The sequence below is a fragment of the Zootoca vivipara genome, chromosome 2 (genome assembly GCF_963506605.1).
Source record: "Zootoca vivipara chromosome 2, rZooViv1.1, whole genome shotgun sequence".
Classification (NCBI taxonomy): Eukaryota; Metazoa; Chordata; class Lepidosauria; order Squamata; family Lacertidae; genus Zootoca; species Zootoca vivipara.
In genome coordinates, this window is record NC_083277.1 from 74,229,578 (window position 1) to 74,247,741 (window position 18,164).

At 38.8% G+C, this 18,164-nt stretch overlaps 1 protein-coding gene across 2 annotated transcripts in view; it reads right to left on the reverse strand.

The window, feature by feature from the left end:
- CPEB4 (cytoplasmic polyadenylation element binding protein 4) overlaps positions 1 to 18,164 on the reverse strand; it is a 60,647-nt gene that overhangs the window by 31,801 nt on the left and 10,682 nt on the right. For both annotated transcript variants that reach the window (XM_060271701.1, XM_035105310.2), the window contains exon 3: positions 12,371 to 12,452. In XM_060271701.1, coding sequence (XP_060127684.1) covers positions 12,371 to 12,452 — 82 coding nt within the window. The remainder of the gene's footprint in view (positions 1 to 12,370; positions 12,453 to 18,164) is intronic.

Genomic DNA, 18,164 nt, shown 5'->3' on the forward strand with positions numbered 1-18,164 from the left:
TTGCAAATTGAAACAACAGGTGAAGAAAAAGCATCCCAAAATGTAATATAGCACACGTTTACCCAACCTAGTGCCCTCCAGATGTCAACTCCCATCAGCCTAGCAGTTCTGTGGTATGATTGATATATGAATGATATATCACATTCAGAGTATGTTCCGAGAAAAGGAAACAACCTCTGAAACAGAAGTCTTTCCATGAAGAAAGTATTGCAGCTACTGAGCAACAAATAAATAAGAACTGCACAATCATTGCTCTAATAACTCCTCAAGAGTCCTGTTTCTGCCTATATCACTGGGGAAGAAAGATTTAGCTTGAGATAAAGGGAGCTTTGTGGGCTCTCTGTAAATTGTATTTCTCATTGAGATGACTTTGTCTAATTCACTCAGTTTCAACTTAAACCTCCCTTGCCCCCTTTTTTGGAACTTTTCAGCAGACCTTTGGGAAGCGAAATGGCTAACTGGTAAAGTATCTGCCTTGTATGCAAAATGTCTCAGGCTTCATCCTCAGCATCTCCAGGTACAGCTGTGAATGTCCTATTCCTGAAACCATGGAAAGCTTCTGCCAATCAGTGTATGCAATGCTGAGCTGGTGGATCAGTGGTTTGACTTAGTATAAGTTGGTCTCTTATGTTTCTTTGTAAGTTGTTTTATAAGAAAGGAGCAGTCTGGAGCTTGCAACCACCACATGGACATCAAGCCAAATAAGGAAACCAGCACCAGAAACACAATCAGTGCATTTATTTCAGTTAATTTTCATTACTATCCAAAAAGGTAAATCAGACCACCATGAAAACATTTTTTAAAAAATTTGAAAAAGAGACACTAAGAAAAAAGGATCTATTAACTATGTGGTTTCTAATGACCTCAAAATGAAGTTTGTTACACAGTCAATTCTCTTCTTTGTGACAGTGGCATCCTCTGGCAGAGACTTTGAAATTCTTCAGACACCAAAAGGTAAGAGTAGGTTTCATCATAGCAGCAGTTTTTTTCTTAACAAGTTATTCTACCATGGTTATTGCTCAATGACCTTGGCGGATTCTTGCTGCTATTTTGGGTCTATTCATTCTTTTGATGTGTCATTTTTCAAAAATGAGGCTTACATTTGTTGGTTTCACTGAAGTGAAGGGGAGCACCTCCAATGTCCTCTCATGCAGAGGTCTCTAAGTAAGGCACATTTAACTGAACTCCCGCAAAGTAGACTGGAGCCAAATGACAATTCAATAGCAGCATTCGTTAAGAAGTTGTCCAAAATACTGAGGGGAATGCTACTGTCATGTAGCAAATGCATTACAGTATAAAAGCCAACTGCCATTTCATAAATGCTACCTTAAGAGTTAAAAGTGATGCCTCACCTAGAAGACATAGGATTCACTTAAAGGGCTGAAAGAGCACTTTGCCTCAGACAAGCCTTCTGCAACCTCAAGGGTGGGAAATCTTAGGCCTTTTTCCTTTAAAGTTGGAAAGTGCACTCCATAGCACAAACGGCTTATAAAATTCTTCTGGTTCAAAAGAGGTATGCCATAAATGAGAAAGGGGAACTGCTATTTGAGAAAAACAATTCCAAAGCTTCCTTGGTATGCAAAGCTAATCGCACAGTTCTCTGGATACAAGCCACCCTCACTAATAAAGCCTCCCTTTTGTTTACTACAGTGTCAAACATTCCCATTGTCAATTTTTATTTTATTATTATTTTGCCAACTAGCAAAATCCAAAATACATTTTTTCACTTTTAGGTCTAGCAACTTGCAGGTCCCTCTTAAGCACTGACTACCGTATATAATTGTTGTTTGAATAAAACTTTAAAGACATTCATAGCAAACAATGTAGTATTATTTGCTAAATTACGCACAATACATATCACGATCTCAAGGTGGCAATCTAAGTTTAGGTATGAGAAGAACATATTGCATATATTTCTCTTTCCCCCTAGGAGGCAGGCTAAATGGTTTCAAAAATTCCAGAAATGTTACACCTCTACTTTCCAACAGCTAGAAACAAAAGCAGGCATAGGCAAATTCGGCCCTCCAGATGTTTTGGGACTACAACTCCCATCATCCCGAGCTAACAGGACCAGTGGTCAGGGATGGTGGGAGATGTAGTCACAAAACATCTGGAGGGCCAAGTTTGCCTATGCCTTATCAAAAATACAGTGGTACCTCTACTTACGAATTTAATGCGTTCCGAACGCACATTCGTAAGTCAAAAAAAAATTGTAAGTCGAATCCCATAGGAATGCCTTGGGAGAAAAAATTTGTAAGTAGAAAAAATCCTATCTAAATCGCATCCAAGATGGCGGATGGAGCTCCGTTCGTAAGTAGAAACATTCCTAAGTAGAGTTATTCGTAAGTAGAGGTACCACTGTATCAACTTCCCAATCAGATGACTTCTTCATTCTCCTAAATCTTTTTAAAGTTAACCCCATCAAACACATGTTCTAGGCTCTTCTCCCTTCCCAGTCCAGTCCACCCCACCTTCTACACTTAACACATTTACAGTTCTGTTACTGCCAAAGTCATTTTCTTGTTTCTCTACTCATACTTTGCAGAAGCTTGTTCTGCTGAAAGCCCAGCACTCATCTTATCCCATACCACGCAAGCACCTCCTGCATGGATTTTTACACAAGTGCTGCACTTTCTCTTTGCTTTCCAAGAGAACCCACCCACTACTGAAACAGATGAAAATGGACAACAATGACAGAGGACACGAAAGCCTTCTTCAGGTGTTCTCTATACATGTTAAGTAAACATACAAGAGGGGGCCATGGGGACAAGCACATGTTCTCATCCCCAACAGTTCTTCTGGGTTGGAGGCAGTCTTTTGAAGCTGGAAACCTCCTGCACTCACTGAGGCTCCCACACATTTTATAACCCCGATTTTCCCATTTGTGGAGGGAAATCAGAAGAATGGCAGGTTTGGTGGTGGTGGAGCTGGTGTGCTTGCTTCCATGCCCCCCCCCCCGCATGTTTACTTAACTTGTATAAAATATGCCTTAAGAGGGCTCCGGTTCCATACAGATCCTTCAAGTATTATCAATGAAGGGGGAGAAAGCACCAAAATAAAGATTTTGACACTCCCCTATCTCCTGAGAATGTACAAACCTGGTAACCAGTCTGGTTATGTTTTGAACTTTAAAAACTTGGTTTCTTATTAGGCATTACCACCTTAAGCAAGCCACTGGAAGGTTTACAGCCTCTTCAAACCAAGGGGTCACTTTCATCTCTCTAAAAACAACAGTGATTAGTTAGCATTGTGTCTTACTTGAAGGAGGCAGCTTTTTGGAGTTACTTTAGAATAACTTCCTTGAATAAGGTTTTTTTAAAGCATAGTTTCAGTGAGCTGTTTATTAGTTGTCCAAAATACTGAATAAGTCACTCATTTGCCTTTGATCTTGCACACTAGTGGCTGTGGCTTTCTGAAAGCTCCGTCAAAGGATGTTCAACAAGTCAGTGGTTGCCGTTTTACTGCAAATGGACACATGTGACTGCAACCTCAAGAGAAGTCTTCAAACCACAAAACCTTCACACAGAAAGTGTTCCAAGCATAATAGGCACTTCAGAAAAATAAGCAAATCTAAAGAAAGAATAATGGGCCCATCATAGAAATAAATGAAGGGAGAGTTTAAATCAGGCATCCCCAAACTTCGGCCCTCCAGATGTTTTGGACTACAATTCCCATCATCCCTGAGCACTGGTCCTGTTACCTAGGGATCATGGGAGTTGTAGGCCAAAATATCTGGAGGGCCGCAGTTTGGGGATGCCTGGTTTAAATCATTCCTTTCACTCCTCATACTCTATCTAAATAGGGGTTTTTTTTCCTTTTGGAAATTTGTATTGCTTTATCAAAAACATATGGACAAACTAACCCATAACCATACAAGCAATAACGAAACCATACATGGAGCAGATTCAATATAAAAACAGAGGTGCAGTTACATATAACCAAGTCTTTAAGCTGAGTCTATATAAACCAACCACATCAAGGAGTGAGTCATGGGAGCGGTACTTATACGGTGCTCCCTATTTAGATAATATAGAAATGGAGACTAGGCTGCATCAAAACTGTTCAATTTGGTTTTGCCCCAGACTACACATCTCTATCAACATTCAGATAAAGCAATGTTCCATACATTAGTAAAGCATAGGGTTTGCATAAAAATCTAAAATTTCTTCATATTACAAAATTATTACAAGGCAGCTGTGTTGCAATACATGCAACAGCCTCTCTAATTAATGCAGAAAGTAATGTGCTGTAGCTTGCTGCACACCCAACTAGCTTTTGAGTCAGCATTTTGCAATTCAAAAAAAAAACAGACTAAGAAGGCTCTGAACTTTTCTGTGACACAGTCTTCTTGTCACCAAAATTTCTTTTTCTTGCATATAAGAGGTGGACTAAGAAAACACAAGCAGAATGTTTCTGCATCCTCCTATTTATAGATAGCAAGCTTCCACTATTATTTAACATATTATACTGGGGCCTTCCCCTAGTTTGCTATTACTTCACCATTCTAGTTGTAAGTGGCACCATTTTATTTTAATACTGGAAGAGAAAAGTGAGGTGTTATAGAAATCTTATCCTCAATGATCAAAGTACAGTACATAAAAACACTGCAGTTGTCTTAGCAGTTTAATACGATGCAACCAGCTGGGCTTGATACATTTAATGTACCTCCTACAATAACCTAATCTGCTCTCATTAATACTATCACCATTTTCTCTTCAAAGATTTTAAGAATGGAACAGGAAAGCCAGTAACTATATATATATTTAAATAATGACTTCATCTAAAAGAGAGATAATTTTTTAATCTTCCTCAACATCATTAACCTAAGCATTTTGCCATTTTAAGAGCACTTCATGACTTTGCTTTGGTTGCTTTTAACTAACCTCACACAACAGTGTGAAAGCTTAGCAGAGCTGAATAATCCCAAATTCACATGTATATTAATCAACTGACGGTTAGTAATTTGGAAAGATTGTGGGTTTATTGTTATTCATTATTAATGTTAATAATAGTTTGATTTATTACTCATATATCACCCTACGGTCTCAGGGCAGGGTACAACAATATAAGATACAGTACAATAATTAAAAGAGTTTAACAAAAAATAGGGTTATGGCAGATAAAAAGCAGATTATTATGAATAGCTCAACAAAAACATTAACTCAGTGTGTAGTGTTAAAAAAAAGAGTGGAAAATTCCAGGCAAAGCATTGACAATAAGACTACCAGTATCATAATGTCATTCTATAAAATCTCTGGTGTGACTGTATTTGAAATCCATAGTGCCCCATAGTACAGAAATGGATTCAATGCAAAAAGGGCAACCAATGTGATCAAGTGAGTTAGGGCACTTTCCCTACAAGGAATGACTAACACACTTGGGACTTTTCAGTTTACTAACATCTAAAGGGTTTTTTTTGGGGGGGGGGGACAGGCTTATAAACATTAGACCTTTTATCTCAGGGTCATGGAATCAAGCCCCATGTTTGGCAAAAAAATCCCCACATTGCAGGCTGTTGCACTAGATGACACTTGTGGATAGATTCAGGACAGACAAGATAAAGCACATCTTTACACAATGCATAATTGATGGATTCACTACCACAAGATGTGGTTACCAACACTAGCTTTAGATTACTTTAAATGAGGATTTTGTAAAATCATTTGGTATAGATCTATCAGTAGCTATCAGCCAGGGTTGCTAAGTGGAAGATCCATTTTCATAAACAATATTCCACTGAATACCCATTAAGAGGGATGGACACATGGGAGGCCTATTGCATCCACGCCTTGCTTGATGACTTGCTGGAGGCATCTGGTTGAGCACTCTGGAAAACAGGATGCTAAACTAAATGAAGGCTTGATCTGATCCAGCAGGGCTCTTCTTATGTTTTTATTATGCCACTATCCTCCTTCAGTTAATCAGCTTCTTCCTGCCCTACTTCCAGGCAACTGATGACCATTTGAGACTATGCATTATATTTTATTATAGAAAAGAAAGCATATGGTCTGATTCATTATTAGCATGACAATGATCAAATTGCCATCTCAAATAACTGTAGTGAGGAGGAGGAGAAGCAGGTCTCTCTGTGTCAAGTTCAGTCCATGAAAGTCAAATCTCTCATAAAGGAAATGCAATTAAGTCTCTAGAGAAAGACTTCTACAGACACTCTTGTGGATATAAATATCATACTGAAAATGACAGCTGCTCAAGGCAGGCGAATAACAGAGGATTCAGGAAGGTGGTCAACAAAAACAAAGTTCCCTAACATTCTACAATAGTTTAGAGGACAATTGTTTGGCTAGTATAACTCACTGTCTCTGCTAAAATACAAAAGTGCAGTACTTAAAAAAAACACATAACAAACATTCCAGGAAGAAAAGCCAAGCAAATATGCTTCTTTATGAGGCTATTGATACACATTTTACCCCCCCCCCAAAAAAAATCCCCTCTACATACAGGAAGATGCCCTATACCAAATCAGACCATTGATCCATATAACTTAGTGCTGTCTACACCAACTGGCAGCAGCTCTCCAGGGTTTAAGAGACAGGGAGTAATCCCCACCTGCTATGAATTGAATCTGGACCTTCTACACACAAAGCAGATGCTCGACCTCTGAGCTATGGTCCTTCCCAATACAGACAAAAAAGTATGCAGTCTTCTGGAGATATTGTGCTAACAATGTCTCAAAAAAATTAAGGGTGAAGCCAGTCCCATTGCTCTTCAAAAATCACCAATGATAACCAGAAAAACATACCCTTTTGCAGCTATCACTTAATAGTGGCTTACCCCAACACCAGTTTCCTACACACATTTTGTTTTCTTCAGCTTTCAATTACCGTAATCAATTGGGTATACATTTTAAAAGCTGAACATAGACTACTGTCTCTTCTTGTTCGGCAAACACATTTGAGAGAACAGGAGTGTATGTATGAGAGCTCACGAGAACTTTGGGTAACAATCCTGATTTCTATTCTTAGCCAAGAGATTTGAACAGGTCACATAATCACACACTCTCTATTCCAAGATCTACATTTCATACAGCAGGGATGAGAAATCTGCAGCCTCCAAGTGGTTGTTGGATTACAACTCCCATCATACCAACCATGGGTGGGGCTGACATCTGGAGGGTTACCAGTTCCCCATCCCTGTCATACAGTAATTTCTCCATTCCTTTCTCATAACCCATTATCATGGCTAGGTATTAAATTGCATCAACCTAACCAGTGTTTCTACTACAATCAAGATTTTGAAGCCGTTCGGCAAACCATAGGCACAATGGGAACATTGGTTAACATGAAACAGTGTTAAGGTCAGTGCCGACGTAGTTATTAACCATAATGATGGGGGCAGTAAAAGGGAGAATTCTCACGAGAGAGAAGGCAGCTTACAAGTCTGTGGCCCATTCCCAGGAACTACTGGCCATCTTAATTCATCCACCAACCATTTATTCCATGTTATTATATGGTTTTATGCTAATTTGTCTCCTGGTGCAACTTTTATATTAATTGATTTGGTTGACTGTATTCATATTTTATTTATCTGAAATCTGTGAACTGCCTAAGGGACATGATTAATTGGGTAGTATATGTGACAAAAATACATTAAAGATTTTTTTAAAATTTCTTCTTTAGTTGCTAGTTTGTTAGTAACCATTCCCCTCTCAACGTTTACAGGCTTTCAGTGCCTGCAAGTCAGTGGTGCTCGGATCCAGAGGCAATGGTGGGAAGAACAATGGATGTGACCTTAGTACAGTGGGATGCATTCCAGCCAAATGAAAGTCAGTGGCTTCTACATTCCAGTCAGCCAGGAAGAGGTATGATCACAGTTCAATGACATATTCCTGCTAACCAGAATCACCCAGAGAGGGGCTGTGGCATGGGAGAGTCCCACGGTCCATGATTAGGGCCTGGGGTTCTCTATCCCTGACCTTAAGGCAATAGCCTCTGAGGAAAAGAATAATTATCATGTCTCCAGCCTGCCTACAATCAACTCTAGCTTTGTTCGTTTGTTTCAAGGGGTGCTTCAAAATTTTCAGTGTTGGAAACGTATAATCAAATGTCTTGATGTGGGTTATCTGTAGGAGGTTTAGTAACGCGGTCATACCCCATTTATGTATCCCTCTAGTGCCATCAGTTTTATATTTTTATATTTTTATTATCCCTCTGATGCCTTCAGTTTTATATGTTTATCTTTGTATTGAGAAATGTTTTTTTTATTTCTGACTATCGGTCGAATAAAGTATATTGAGATAATTTTCAGTGGTCAAAGTCTGACATGATTACTTCTTATGTGATGAATGTAACACTCAGTCAGATATGAATTGAGCTATCTGTGCTATCATTATCCGGTGTGCCAATCCAATTTCATGGGATTCAGAATGTTTTCTAGAGTTGTAGTGTGAGTCTATTTTTAAAACTTCGCAAGCAACAAAGGCTTCTGACAATTATCTCACATTTGAAAGGAAATGCCACCTTGAAAAATAACTTGTAGTATACAGAAATATTTATATCCCCATATACCCAGTAATGAGTTGATGAATAGCTTTACAGAGTCACATCTTACATCTTTTTGGGATGCTTATTAAAAAAAAACTATGAAGAGTTACAGTACATAGCCTCTTAAAAGCGTGCAATGACAAAATAGCACAACTGAACTATAATAAATATTTCACATTAAATAGCTAAAATGCATACATGGAATGTTAAGAACTTTGACAGCAATTCTATTTTAGATTATGTCTATTTGGAGGGCAATTAACCTAGATTACTTATTTATGAAAGGAACCCATGTCCCTTTTCTGCAGTTCTTATCAGGATGAAGCACCTAAAAGCACACAGAATATTTCCCAGACCAAGCAGTTCTGATTGCTATGACAAGGTGACTGCAGATTCAGTTGAGTAAGACATTGACACAGTTTGCATGTAATGCTAAGCCAACCCATGGCTAAAGGCGAATGTGTAAGCATATACCGTATGTATTCACAGCAAAGATGGCAGCAACTTCACTCCTCTGGTCATCCTACTGCCATGCTTCCTGGAGCAAAGCCATGGTCTGGCATGGCATGGCATCAATCCAAATCGAGACTCATGGTGGTTTGCGTTCCCCAGACAAGTCATGAGCTGCAAGTCCCACACACACACCCAAACAAACCATTAGCTACAGCTTATGGTTTGTCTGAAGCAAGACAAATCACAAGCCCAGGTTCAGATGTAATGCTAAGCCAAACCATGGTTAAGCTCCAGGCAGTGTGGCAGCAGGCAAAGCAGGCACACAGATGAGGCAGGGTGAAGCAGCTGCCTCAGGTGGCAGAAATGCAAGAGGCAGCACCCAGCCTGCCCCACTGCTTCTGCCGCCACTGGAACGCCCCACTCTCACCTTGTTTCGGCAAAAGTGGGGAGTTCCACCACTCTGCTTTGCTGCTGGTCTCTCTCTGCCCCTGGGGGCAGAAGGAGGCCCATGGGAAAGTTCGCTGCAGGGCACGGAGTCTCAGCATGGGGGGAAAGCCCTTCCTACATCCCACCACCACCACCAGTGGAGTAGAAAGAGAAAAAGCCCTTGCAGAGCCTCATACATACACACCCCAAGTGTGGGGGGCGGCAGCAGGGCATTTAGTCTGAAACACCAAAATGCTTTGGACTGCCCCTGGAAGCAGGAGGACCAGGGGAGGTATGAAACAGCTGCAATTTTTGCTACAAGTAGTCACATGCTCACACATTCATGTTTAGCCAGGCCATTAGCCAGTTGTGGATACTCAAATGAGGAACTGAAAGTTATCTGAACCAAATTCAAAGGTACTCCTCCCAAGAAGCAAGGTACAGAATATACAGTCCTTGGAAAGGCTCTGAAACCCAACAACAGTATCATGTAACTGAAATCAAACAATAAGGTATGTCCGTTGCTACTGTTCAAGGCATGGGAGTTACCTGGTTACATCACACCACTTGATAAGTTGTGTTTTCTATAGGCTGGTTCCACCCAGCATAATGTAAGTTATATACTTGATATCAGTATAAGCCTGGAGGGTAATTAATTACAAAGATAGGACATTTTTGTCCTTGCACATGAGGCAACATGGTTATATATTAAGATTCTCTTTCACATGGTTTAAGGCCATGGCGCAGGAAGCTAACTGAAACTGGATTTGGCTCTCTTCTCTTTGAGGAAAGACCATACCTGCTGCTCAGGTCCCCCATATGTTTCACCTGGATAATTTATTCTCCACCCTGAATAGCTATTTGGGTTTGGTGACAGTGGTAGCTACTGCTTTCACCCCAGAAGTGGGTAGAAGCAACTCTGGCTAGCCACTGTGTCAAGCATTTTGGAATTCTTTGTGACAAGAAGAACTATTAAAGGGTAAGTTAATTCCATTACTACCAGCAACCTAGACAATAGAAGAAATTTAGTTTCCAGGAAGGTCGTAAATCTGCTCTAGCCATGCCAAGACCAGTGATGAACTAGAGCAAAAGCCTTGGACAAAGTAGATAAATAAGGGAGTCTGACACATAAAACCCCAAGACATGCAAGTTAAGATTATTGCTTAAGCACTGACCCTAAACAAGACAAATGTCTTGCTTAACATGCTGCTTCTAGGAGGTTGTACATTAATATCTTTCAGGTATGTTTTGATTCAAACCATTTTCAGAACAGAAGAATGGTTATTTATGTGACTTCATCAATTCCTCAAGCTGTACCATTTTCAGCTGATAGAAGCATTGTTCATTTTGTCAGACAGCAGACATTTATTAATTTATTCTCTACATCCAGAGTAGGCAGTATGTGTACCCACCAAGATGTTTCTGACAAAGTTTTCAATGTCAAAGTGTCAATGTCAGAATTTACAAGATTTCAGCAGTGAATTTGGACTAGGAGTATCATCCATTCTGCATCATGCACAGATTAACTGGAGTCTGCAGGAACACAAAATGCTCAATGATAACAAATAATTTTGTCATCACATATGCAAGAGTTTAAAATATTTCGAATCAACTTCAAGTCTGAAAAATGGGGAGTCAGGCCATTTCTATATCCCTAATTACTAGTAGTATAGTTCCCCATTGTTGAGGCCTCAGCCTGCTATTGGGCCTGGTTGTTCCTAGGAACTCTTGAACCAATCCATATACAGTAATGGGAAATATAGTTACCACGGTCAAAGAGGCCACCCATTTCACCAGGCTTAGGAGCAGAGATGGAACATGGGAACTACCTTTCCCATAATTCCATGAGTCATTGAAAAGAAGTTAATTATGGAGTGGAACCAGTGCATTTGGCCTGTCCCAAGTTATCTGGACCTTAAACTTCAATTCAGTGGCAAATTCTGCACCATCTTGTTCTTTAGGTGTATCACAATATAGAGGAACCACAATGAAACAACACTGAATGGCATCTTCATCCAAACCAAAATTCATCACTTCTGTAACTTATACGCTTAGCTCACTTTTTCCACCAGCTTACCAGACAGACAGTACATACTCTAGGGCTAGGTCAGTTGGTTACATTGTACTCCAACAAAACTCCTAATATTCAAAAGACTCTTGTACAGTGGTACCTCGGTTTATGAACACAATTGGTTCCGGAAGTCTGTTCATAAACTGAAGCGTTCATAAACTGAAGCGAACTTTCCCATTGAAAGTAATGGAAGGTGGATTAATCCGTTCCAGACGGTCCGCGGAGTAACCGTTCATAAACTGAAGCGAACTTTTCCATTGAAAGTAATGGAAAGTGGATTAATCCGTTCCAGACGGGTCCGCGAAGTACTTAAACTGAAGCGTTCATAAACTGAAACATGGGTGTAATTGGTTCCGGAAGTCTGTTCATAAACTGAAGCGTTCATAAACTGAAGCGAACTTTCCCATTAAAAGTAATGGAAAGTGAATTAATCCGTTCCAGATGGGTCCGCGGTGTTCATAAACCGAAAATTCATAAACCGAGGTGTTCATAAACCGAGGTTCCACTGTATATCTTGTTGGTATAACAGGATTGCCCAACACTGTAAAATATCATACTGAGGAAAATAGGCCAACAGGGTAGGTGCATTTTACATATCTTCAGATAAGGCTTCAATTTTAAATCACATTTTAAAAGTGTTACTAATCTGAAGCCACTTCAGAAAGCAATGTTGGAAAACATGGCCTGTGTTTTTAAGTGGTATTATGCCAAGGAGGCCATTAAGCACACACAAATGTTTTACTGACGGCTTCCTCTTGCAGAAAAAGAAAAAGGAGGTCCAGAGTCTGGACAAACGAACAAATAGGAGGGGGAAGTACCGGTAACTGCTTTAGCTATTCTATAAATACTTGAACTTCATACTTTGTGCAAGTATGTCAGCCTAATTATTTATTGCAGGAAAAGAGTAATCCAAGTTTACCTTTCAGTGAATCACTTTCAGCTCTCATTATGTCAATTAGTGAGTTCTCCAGTGAATGCATGTCAAAAGTTCTTGTGCGATCCTGCAAGTAAAACACAAATACCAGTTTAAAGAGAATGCTACTAAGAACTACCCAAAAACCTTTTCAAATCAGATTTTTTTAAAGCAGCAATTTACGGTAATAAAATACTCAGAATCAGCTTATATTGATTAGAGCAAAGCAAACTATTAATGGTTTGGAGAACAGTTTCTAAGCAGTGGAAGCTGCAGCGTTTACTAAAGTTAAGTGGGTATACAGTGGATCAGTCCCTTGGAGCACAATAATATTGAAACAAAAGTACTGTAAGGAAGTCAAGGTTATCTGAACCTAATTCAGAGGTACTCCTACCAAGAAACAAGATACAGACAGAATATATAATGTCTGCATCGTTTGAGTAAATATTTTTCATATGTAGCATAAAGATTGCTTTAACGCAATTTAGTTTGATTTAATATTTGCATGTCACTTTTGCAATGAAGTTGAACTCAAAGTGGCTCACAATAACAAAGCAATAAAAACAAGTGAACAGCATTTTGATCAATACGATAATATCAAATACATAATAAGTAAGGCAAAACCAGTTCTACAAATAATGCAGTTCAAAACAACCTCACATTTAAAAAAATATTCAAAAAGATTTTTTATCAGTATTTAAGGCAAATCAAGACCTAGTGAAAAGCATTTCAGAATTCACTGTCACTAAATGATGACCTTAAATATGTTGTGTGTTTTAGACAACACTTTCTCTCATATAAAATCCCACTACTTTTAGGGATCTCCAGTAGGCTACCTTTCCATGGATAATTAGATACGTGTACCCAAAATGCGGATTTTCCAGTGTAGTATGGCAGCTCTGGAATACTTTCTTGGGGAGGCCTCCAAGGCTACATCATATGGTGTTAGCTGTCAACTGAACACTTACTTATTTTAGAATACATTTTAGTTCTCAAGTCTCAACTGGATAGTTTTGCTCTCATTGTATGTAATTATATTGATATTTTGCATTGATATTTTGCTGTGTGTTTTGTTAGGTTGTTGTAAACTACCTTAAGCACATTCAGGATGGAAATGCAGTTTAAATCCAAAATATATTGAAGCAAATTTAAGACAGTCAAGAGCTACCACCAGTCCTGTTTGGAAAGTAGAATCACAATATGTGAATAAACAAAATAATAAAAATACAACGCTATCTGATGCAAGGCCCTGTTTGCCAAATTTCATCAGCTTGACACATCAAATGCTGATTTAAAACCACAGACTTCAAGCCTCAGTAAAAGTAGTTTCAAAAAACAATTATATTTAGTTCTTTATGCAATTAGAGTAAAACATAACTAGTTAATCATTTCCAAACACTCACATTGATATAAACAAAGTGGTGAAACAGTCCAAGTGGGAATCATCCTTACTGATCTAAATTTTTACTCTACTGATAATATATATTCAGGCTTGTATCCCCCCCCCATGTTATACAAAGGTATAAATAATTCTTTTTAAATATGAAGCATTTTTAAATATTACAAACAACTTTTTATGACCATAATCTCAAAACCATCCTCTTAGCATTCAAAGCCCAAAGAGCTCATCTATTTACTTGAAATGCAGCAGTGCAGTACATAATGTCATTTGCTCTGTGCTATAGTTATCAGTAGTTTCTGGTCAGATGCAGTTCAATAAAAACTGCAAGTCTTAGAATTCTACTTACTTCAAATATTGGTATTCCACATTACCTAGTGTTCCAGATAACAAGAGTACACTGCATATGTTGAAATTCCATTCAGTGTAGTGAGACCAACATTGGAATTTACATAGATATTTAACTGAGGCACAATGATTTGCAGTGAAGGCATTACCATGTTGTCATCTGTAACACACTTCCCACGTATTTCTCACATACAATAGCCAAAACCATCACTTAGCACGCACTTTCATAGTTCAGTCTTGACTGAAACAACAAATACCCAGCTAAACAGAAAGTTCAATGTTGTGTCATCTGGAGGAGGTAGAGCACTCTAGAGGAGCCAGCCACTGATGCTGCAATGTGCATCATGCATGATGTCACATGCGTGCGACATGCACCAGGCCTCCTCAACAATATCCAACAAATATTCAGAGGGGTGAAGACATCTTGCCCCCACCCCGAAGAGTTGGCATACCTGCTAAGATGTGCCCACTGGTTTATATTTCAAATTTCTCATTCTTGTTTTAATGGGTATAACATTAGTCCCAGGTAGTTTATTTAAACTCACCTACCTAAAAAAATAAAAAAATGTTTTCTTCCCTAGAGGAAAGTATTATGAACTTACTCGGGACATGGGATTAGCAGCGAGGCTTTGTTTAACTATGCATACGAGCCCTGCTTGCAGTTCTTGCCTCCCTACCCTTGAGGTCAAGCTGTAATTTTCCAAGGTCAGTAGAGACCTGCCAAGTTACAAGTTTAAATACCAGCTCATCTCTTACACCCATTTTCAAGAGGCCAGGTAAGTAATAAAAGCATGGCAATCCAATAGTTGAAATGAAATTTGGTATATATATTTTTAAAATATAATTCTCCATCAAAACTTGCTTTAACCCACCCCCCCCCCTCCATAAGGGAAAAGATTAAAAGTAAATTGTTAAGCCAATGCTTGAAACAACAGACCTTGTTGATGCTGAGCTTTGCTAGTATACACGGTTTTCGAGTTTAAAATGCATATCCTTCTCAATTTCTTACCCCCTTATTTCCTTACTGCCTCCCTAGGATCAGATGAAAATGAGAAAGGTCTATGTATCTGCACACTGATGTTGAAGACTGTTATGCAATTGGTCTTAGAGAAGGTAATGTGGCTTAGTATACAGTTTTGGACTTTGACTAGATTGTGATCAGCATGTTCTAAAGTCAGAAAGAAGGAACAGAAGGAAGTCAAAAACTTGTGAAAAATAGAAGAGAGCTCTTTTGGTCCCTAATACCTGTCACTCAAATGGAGGGGCCTACACAGGTTCCATCTTCTCAACCAGGAAAGATAACCTTAGTTCACCCATGGTAAAAAAATAAAAATAAAAGGCAACAAGTTATCTCACAAAACAACAAAGAGAGACTATAAAAGCATGGTCCGCATTCCAAGGCAATGCATAATTAAGTTTTTAGAACATTTTAAAAATGCTTTTTTCCATTTTAGTTAGAACGCTACTTACTCTTATCATATATGCTAAGTACGGTGGAGAACTCATGGGTTCTGCTGTGGGTCAGCAGAGCTCATGCCTGAGACAGACATTATCCTCCCATTTAATATAATACTATTCAAACTGACAGCACTTGCAAGTTTCTGCACCAGCCAAAACTCACGTGATTGAGTAAAAAAAAAAAACTATTTAGTTTTGAACATCAAGCATTAGAACAGAACATCAAGGAAAGGTTTGAAGATCTTTGGAATTAGTCATCCAGTTGTCATAATTAATGAGTTGTGAGCATCAAGTAGGTGTGATGCCAGTTTTAGACCTGCCACATCTTGCAACAGTATCTGTATTCATGTCTCAAGAAAAGTTATGAAGACATTCAAGTCACTGTGTAAAAACACAGGGAGATCCAGGAAAGCATAGTTTTGACAAGTGATCATTTCTTACAACCTGTTTCAGCAGACATATACTGTACTTAAAAGCCAATGAGAGTCTGACCATTCTTAGGAGATACAAGAAATTCCTATGAGATGAACTCAGCAGCCTTTCACCAAACCTAACTTACATATGGATATAATGACTGGGTAAGAAGATGGGTGATGAGCAGGTTGCCACTACATGACTTACAGGAACTAATAGGGCACTGTCTATTTTTACAGACTTTTGGCTTCACACTGTTCCTTCTTATTTAATGTAAAACACATAATCTCATCATATTCTCAACTATTCTGGCACCTCCCACCTCTAGGAAGACCTCAACCTATTTTCTTTTCTTGTCAAAGGGAGGCTGACATGTCTATAGTTAGTGGTATTCTTCCATAACAATTTCTTAACATTCTGTATAGACAGATCATACTACATCTTTCCTGGAATATTCTTCATATTTAATCAATATCTTGAAATTTAAGCCAGGATAGCTTTATAGAAAAAATGTACCGTATTAAGGTGCCATATGCACAGTTCTGAAATAAAACATGCCTTATGGCCAAGAAGAAATAGAATATAGTACGTCCCTGCTACCCAATTCAAGAAAAGTTGCTTCACACTTGCAAAGGATGGGTCCATCAATATGCAGAGTGGGTGGTCATGCTTTCTGCTAGTTAAGAAGGAGTATGTCTGAAGACATCTGATAAGCATGCAACTAGGAGCCTAAAGCCTCGTCCACACTTCCACTTGTCCCATGCCTAGCTCAGAAAATGATTTGTGCTTTGGCAAAACCATATTTTCCCTTGTGTTTGTTAAGCATTGTTCTCTTAAAAACTTGGGTGTCCAGGAGTAACCTTCAGAGTGGTTTCCCCCACTGCAACAAGCAGTTAAAAGGAGAGTGTAAGTCAGTTGCAATTCTACTTTCTGTCTCACGTTTTAACACTCAAGAACAAAATCTATTTATCTCTGTGATGCAAATGTTGGCATCATTGTGGGAGCGGTGCTCAGGGGTAGGGCACCATTTTTTTTTAACCCTAAGAGAGCTGCTGCTAGCTGGAGTAGTAGATAGGGCTTAATATGCCAATGCAGAGCTTCGCATGTTCATTCTGAAGTGGTACAGTACAAGAGGGCTACCATACAACATGGCTCTTACTTCTTTTTCTATATAATAGGAATAGTGTGCTCTTGTCCAGGTCCCCTGGAAATTGAGCCAGTTTTCTCCAGCCAAAGGACCATTTATTCTGGGGTTGCTTTTATTCTGGTGTGGATGGGGAAGTACAAAAACAGATTCAATGTTTGTCAAATATGAGGAGTAGTTGCATAGCTTCCCTTTAAAATAAACACATATTGACTCTAATGGGGGGGTGAAAACAATGGTCATTGCCCTCCCCCAATATCCCATTGGACACCACATCAAGTCACTGTGCTAACCTCAAAATACCTACATAAATGAATTAATCAAGACTGATGACTATATGGGCATAATAAATAAGTAAACAGGTGACCAGCAGCACAATAAAGCATGAGTACTTGGGTTTATTTACTGCAGTTTGCTATAATATATCTGTAGTTTTGCTTTAACAGATGGTTCAAAGGATACTGAATTGGAAAGTCTACAATGAACAAGCAAGTAATTGTGCTAATAAGAGCCTGGCTAATAAAGATTACATTACTAAATAACAGTATTCTACCACTAAAGAATAGAAGGCTGTCGACTGATAAGGAAATAGCAGCTGTTTCTCAGAGACATACCAGTATCATCATGCATTTTGTACATTTAGTCAAGATGCAAGACACTTCTAAGTAATTAATTAAACCTCACAGGTTTAAAAAGATTTTTGCAAAAGTAAACACTGATGGTAGTAAGCATCAGATATTTGCTTAATATACACTAAAGGGTGTCAGTTAATATTCTGCACTGTGCTATAACAGCTTCATTTGAAAGAGAAATAAAATGGTTGGTGTCTTTCCTCAAGGTTGAAATCATTTTGAAACATGTGCCATTGCTTATCAGCCTCCAAAAAGACAAGGGGACATATTTTAATGCAGAGATTGCACAACTGAGCCAAATTTGCAGGAGTTCTTGTTCCACACACTGGTACCAATCCATAACTTCCATTTTAAAATTGTGTGGGTGTGCATGCATGCGCATACACACACACCAGCCTGAATCAT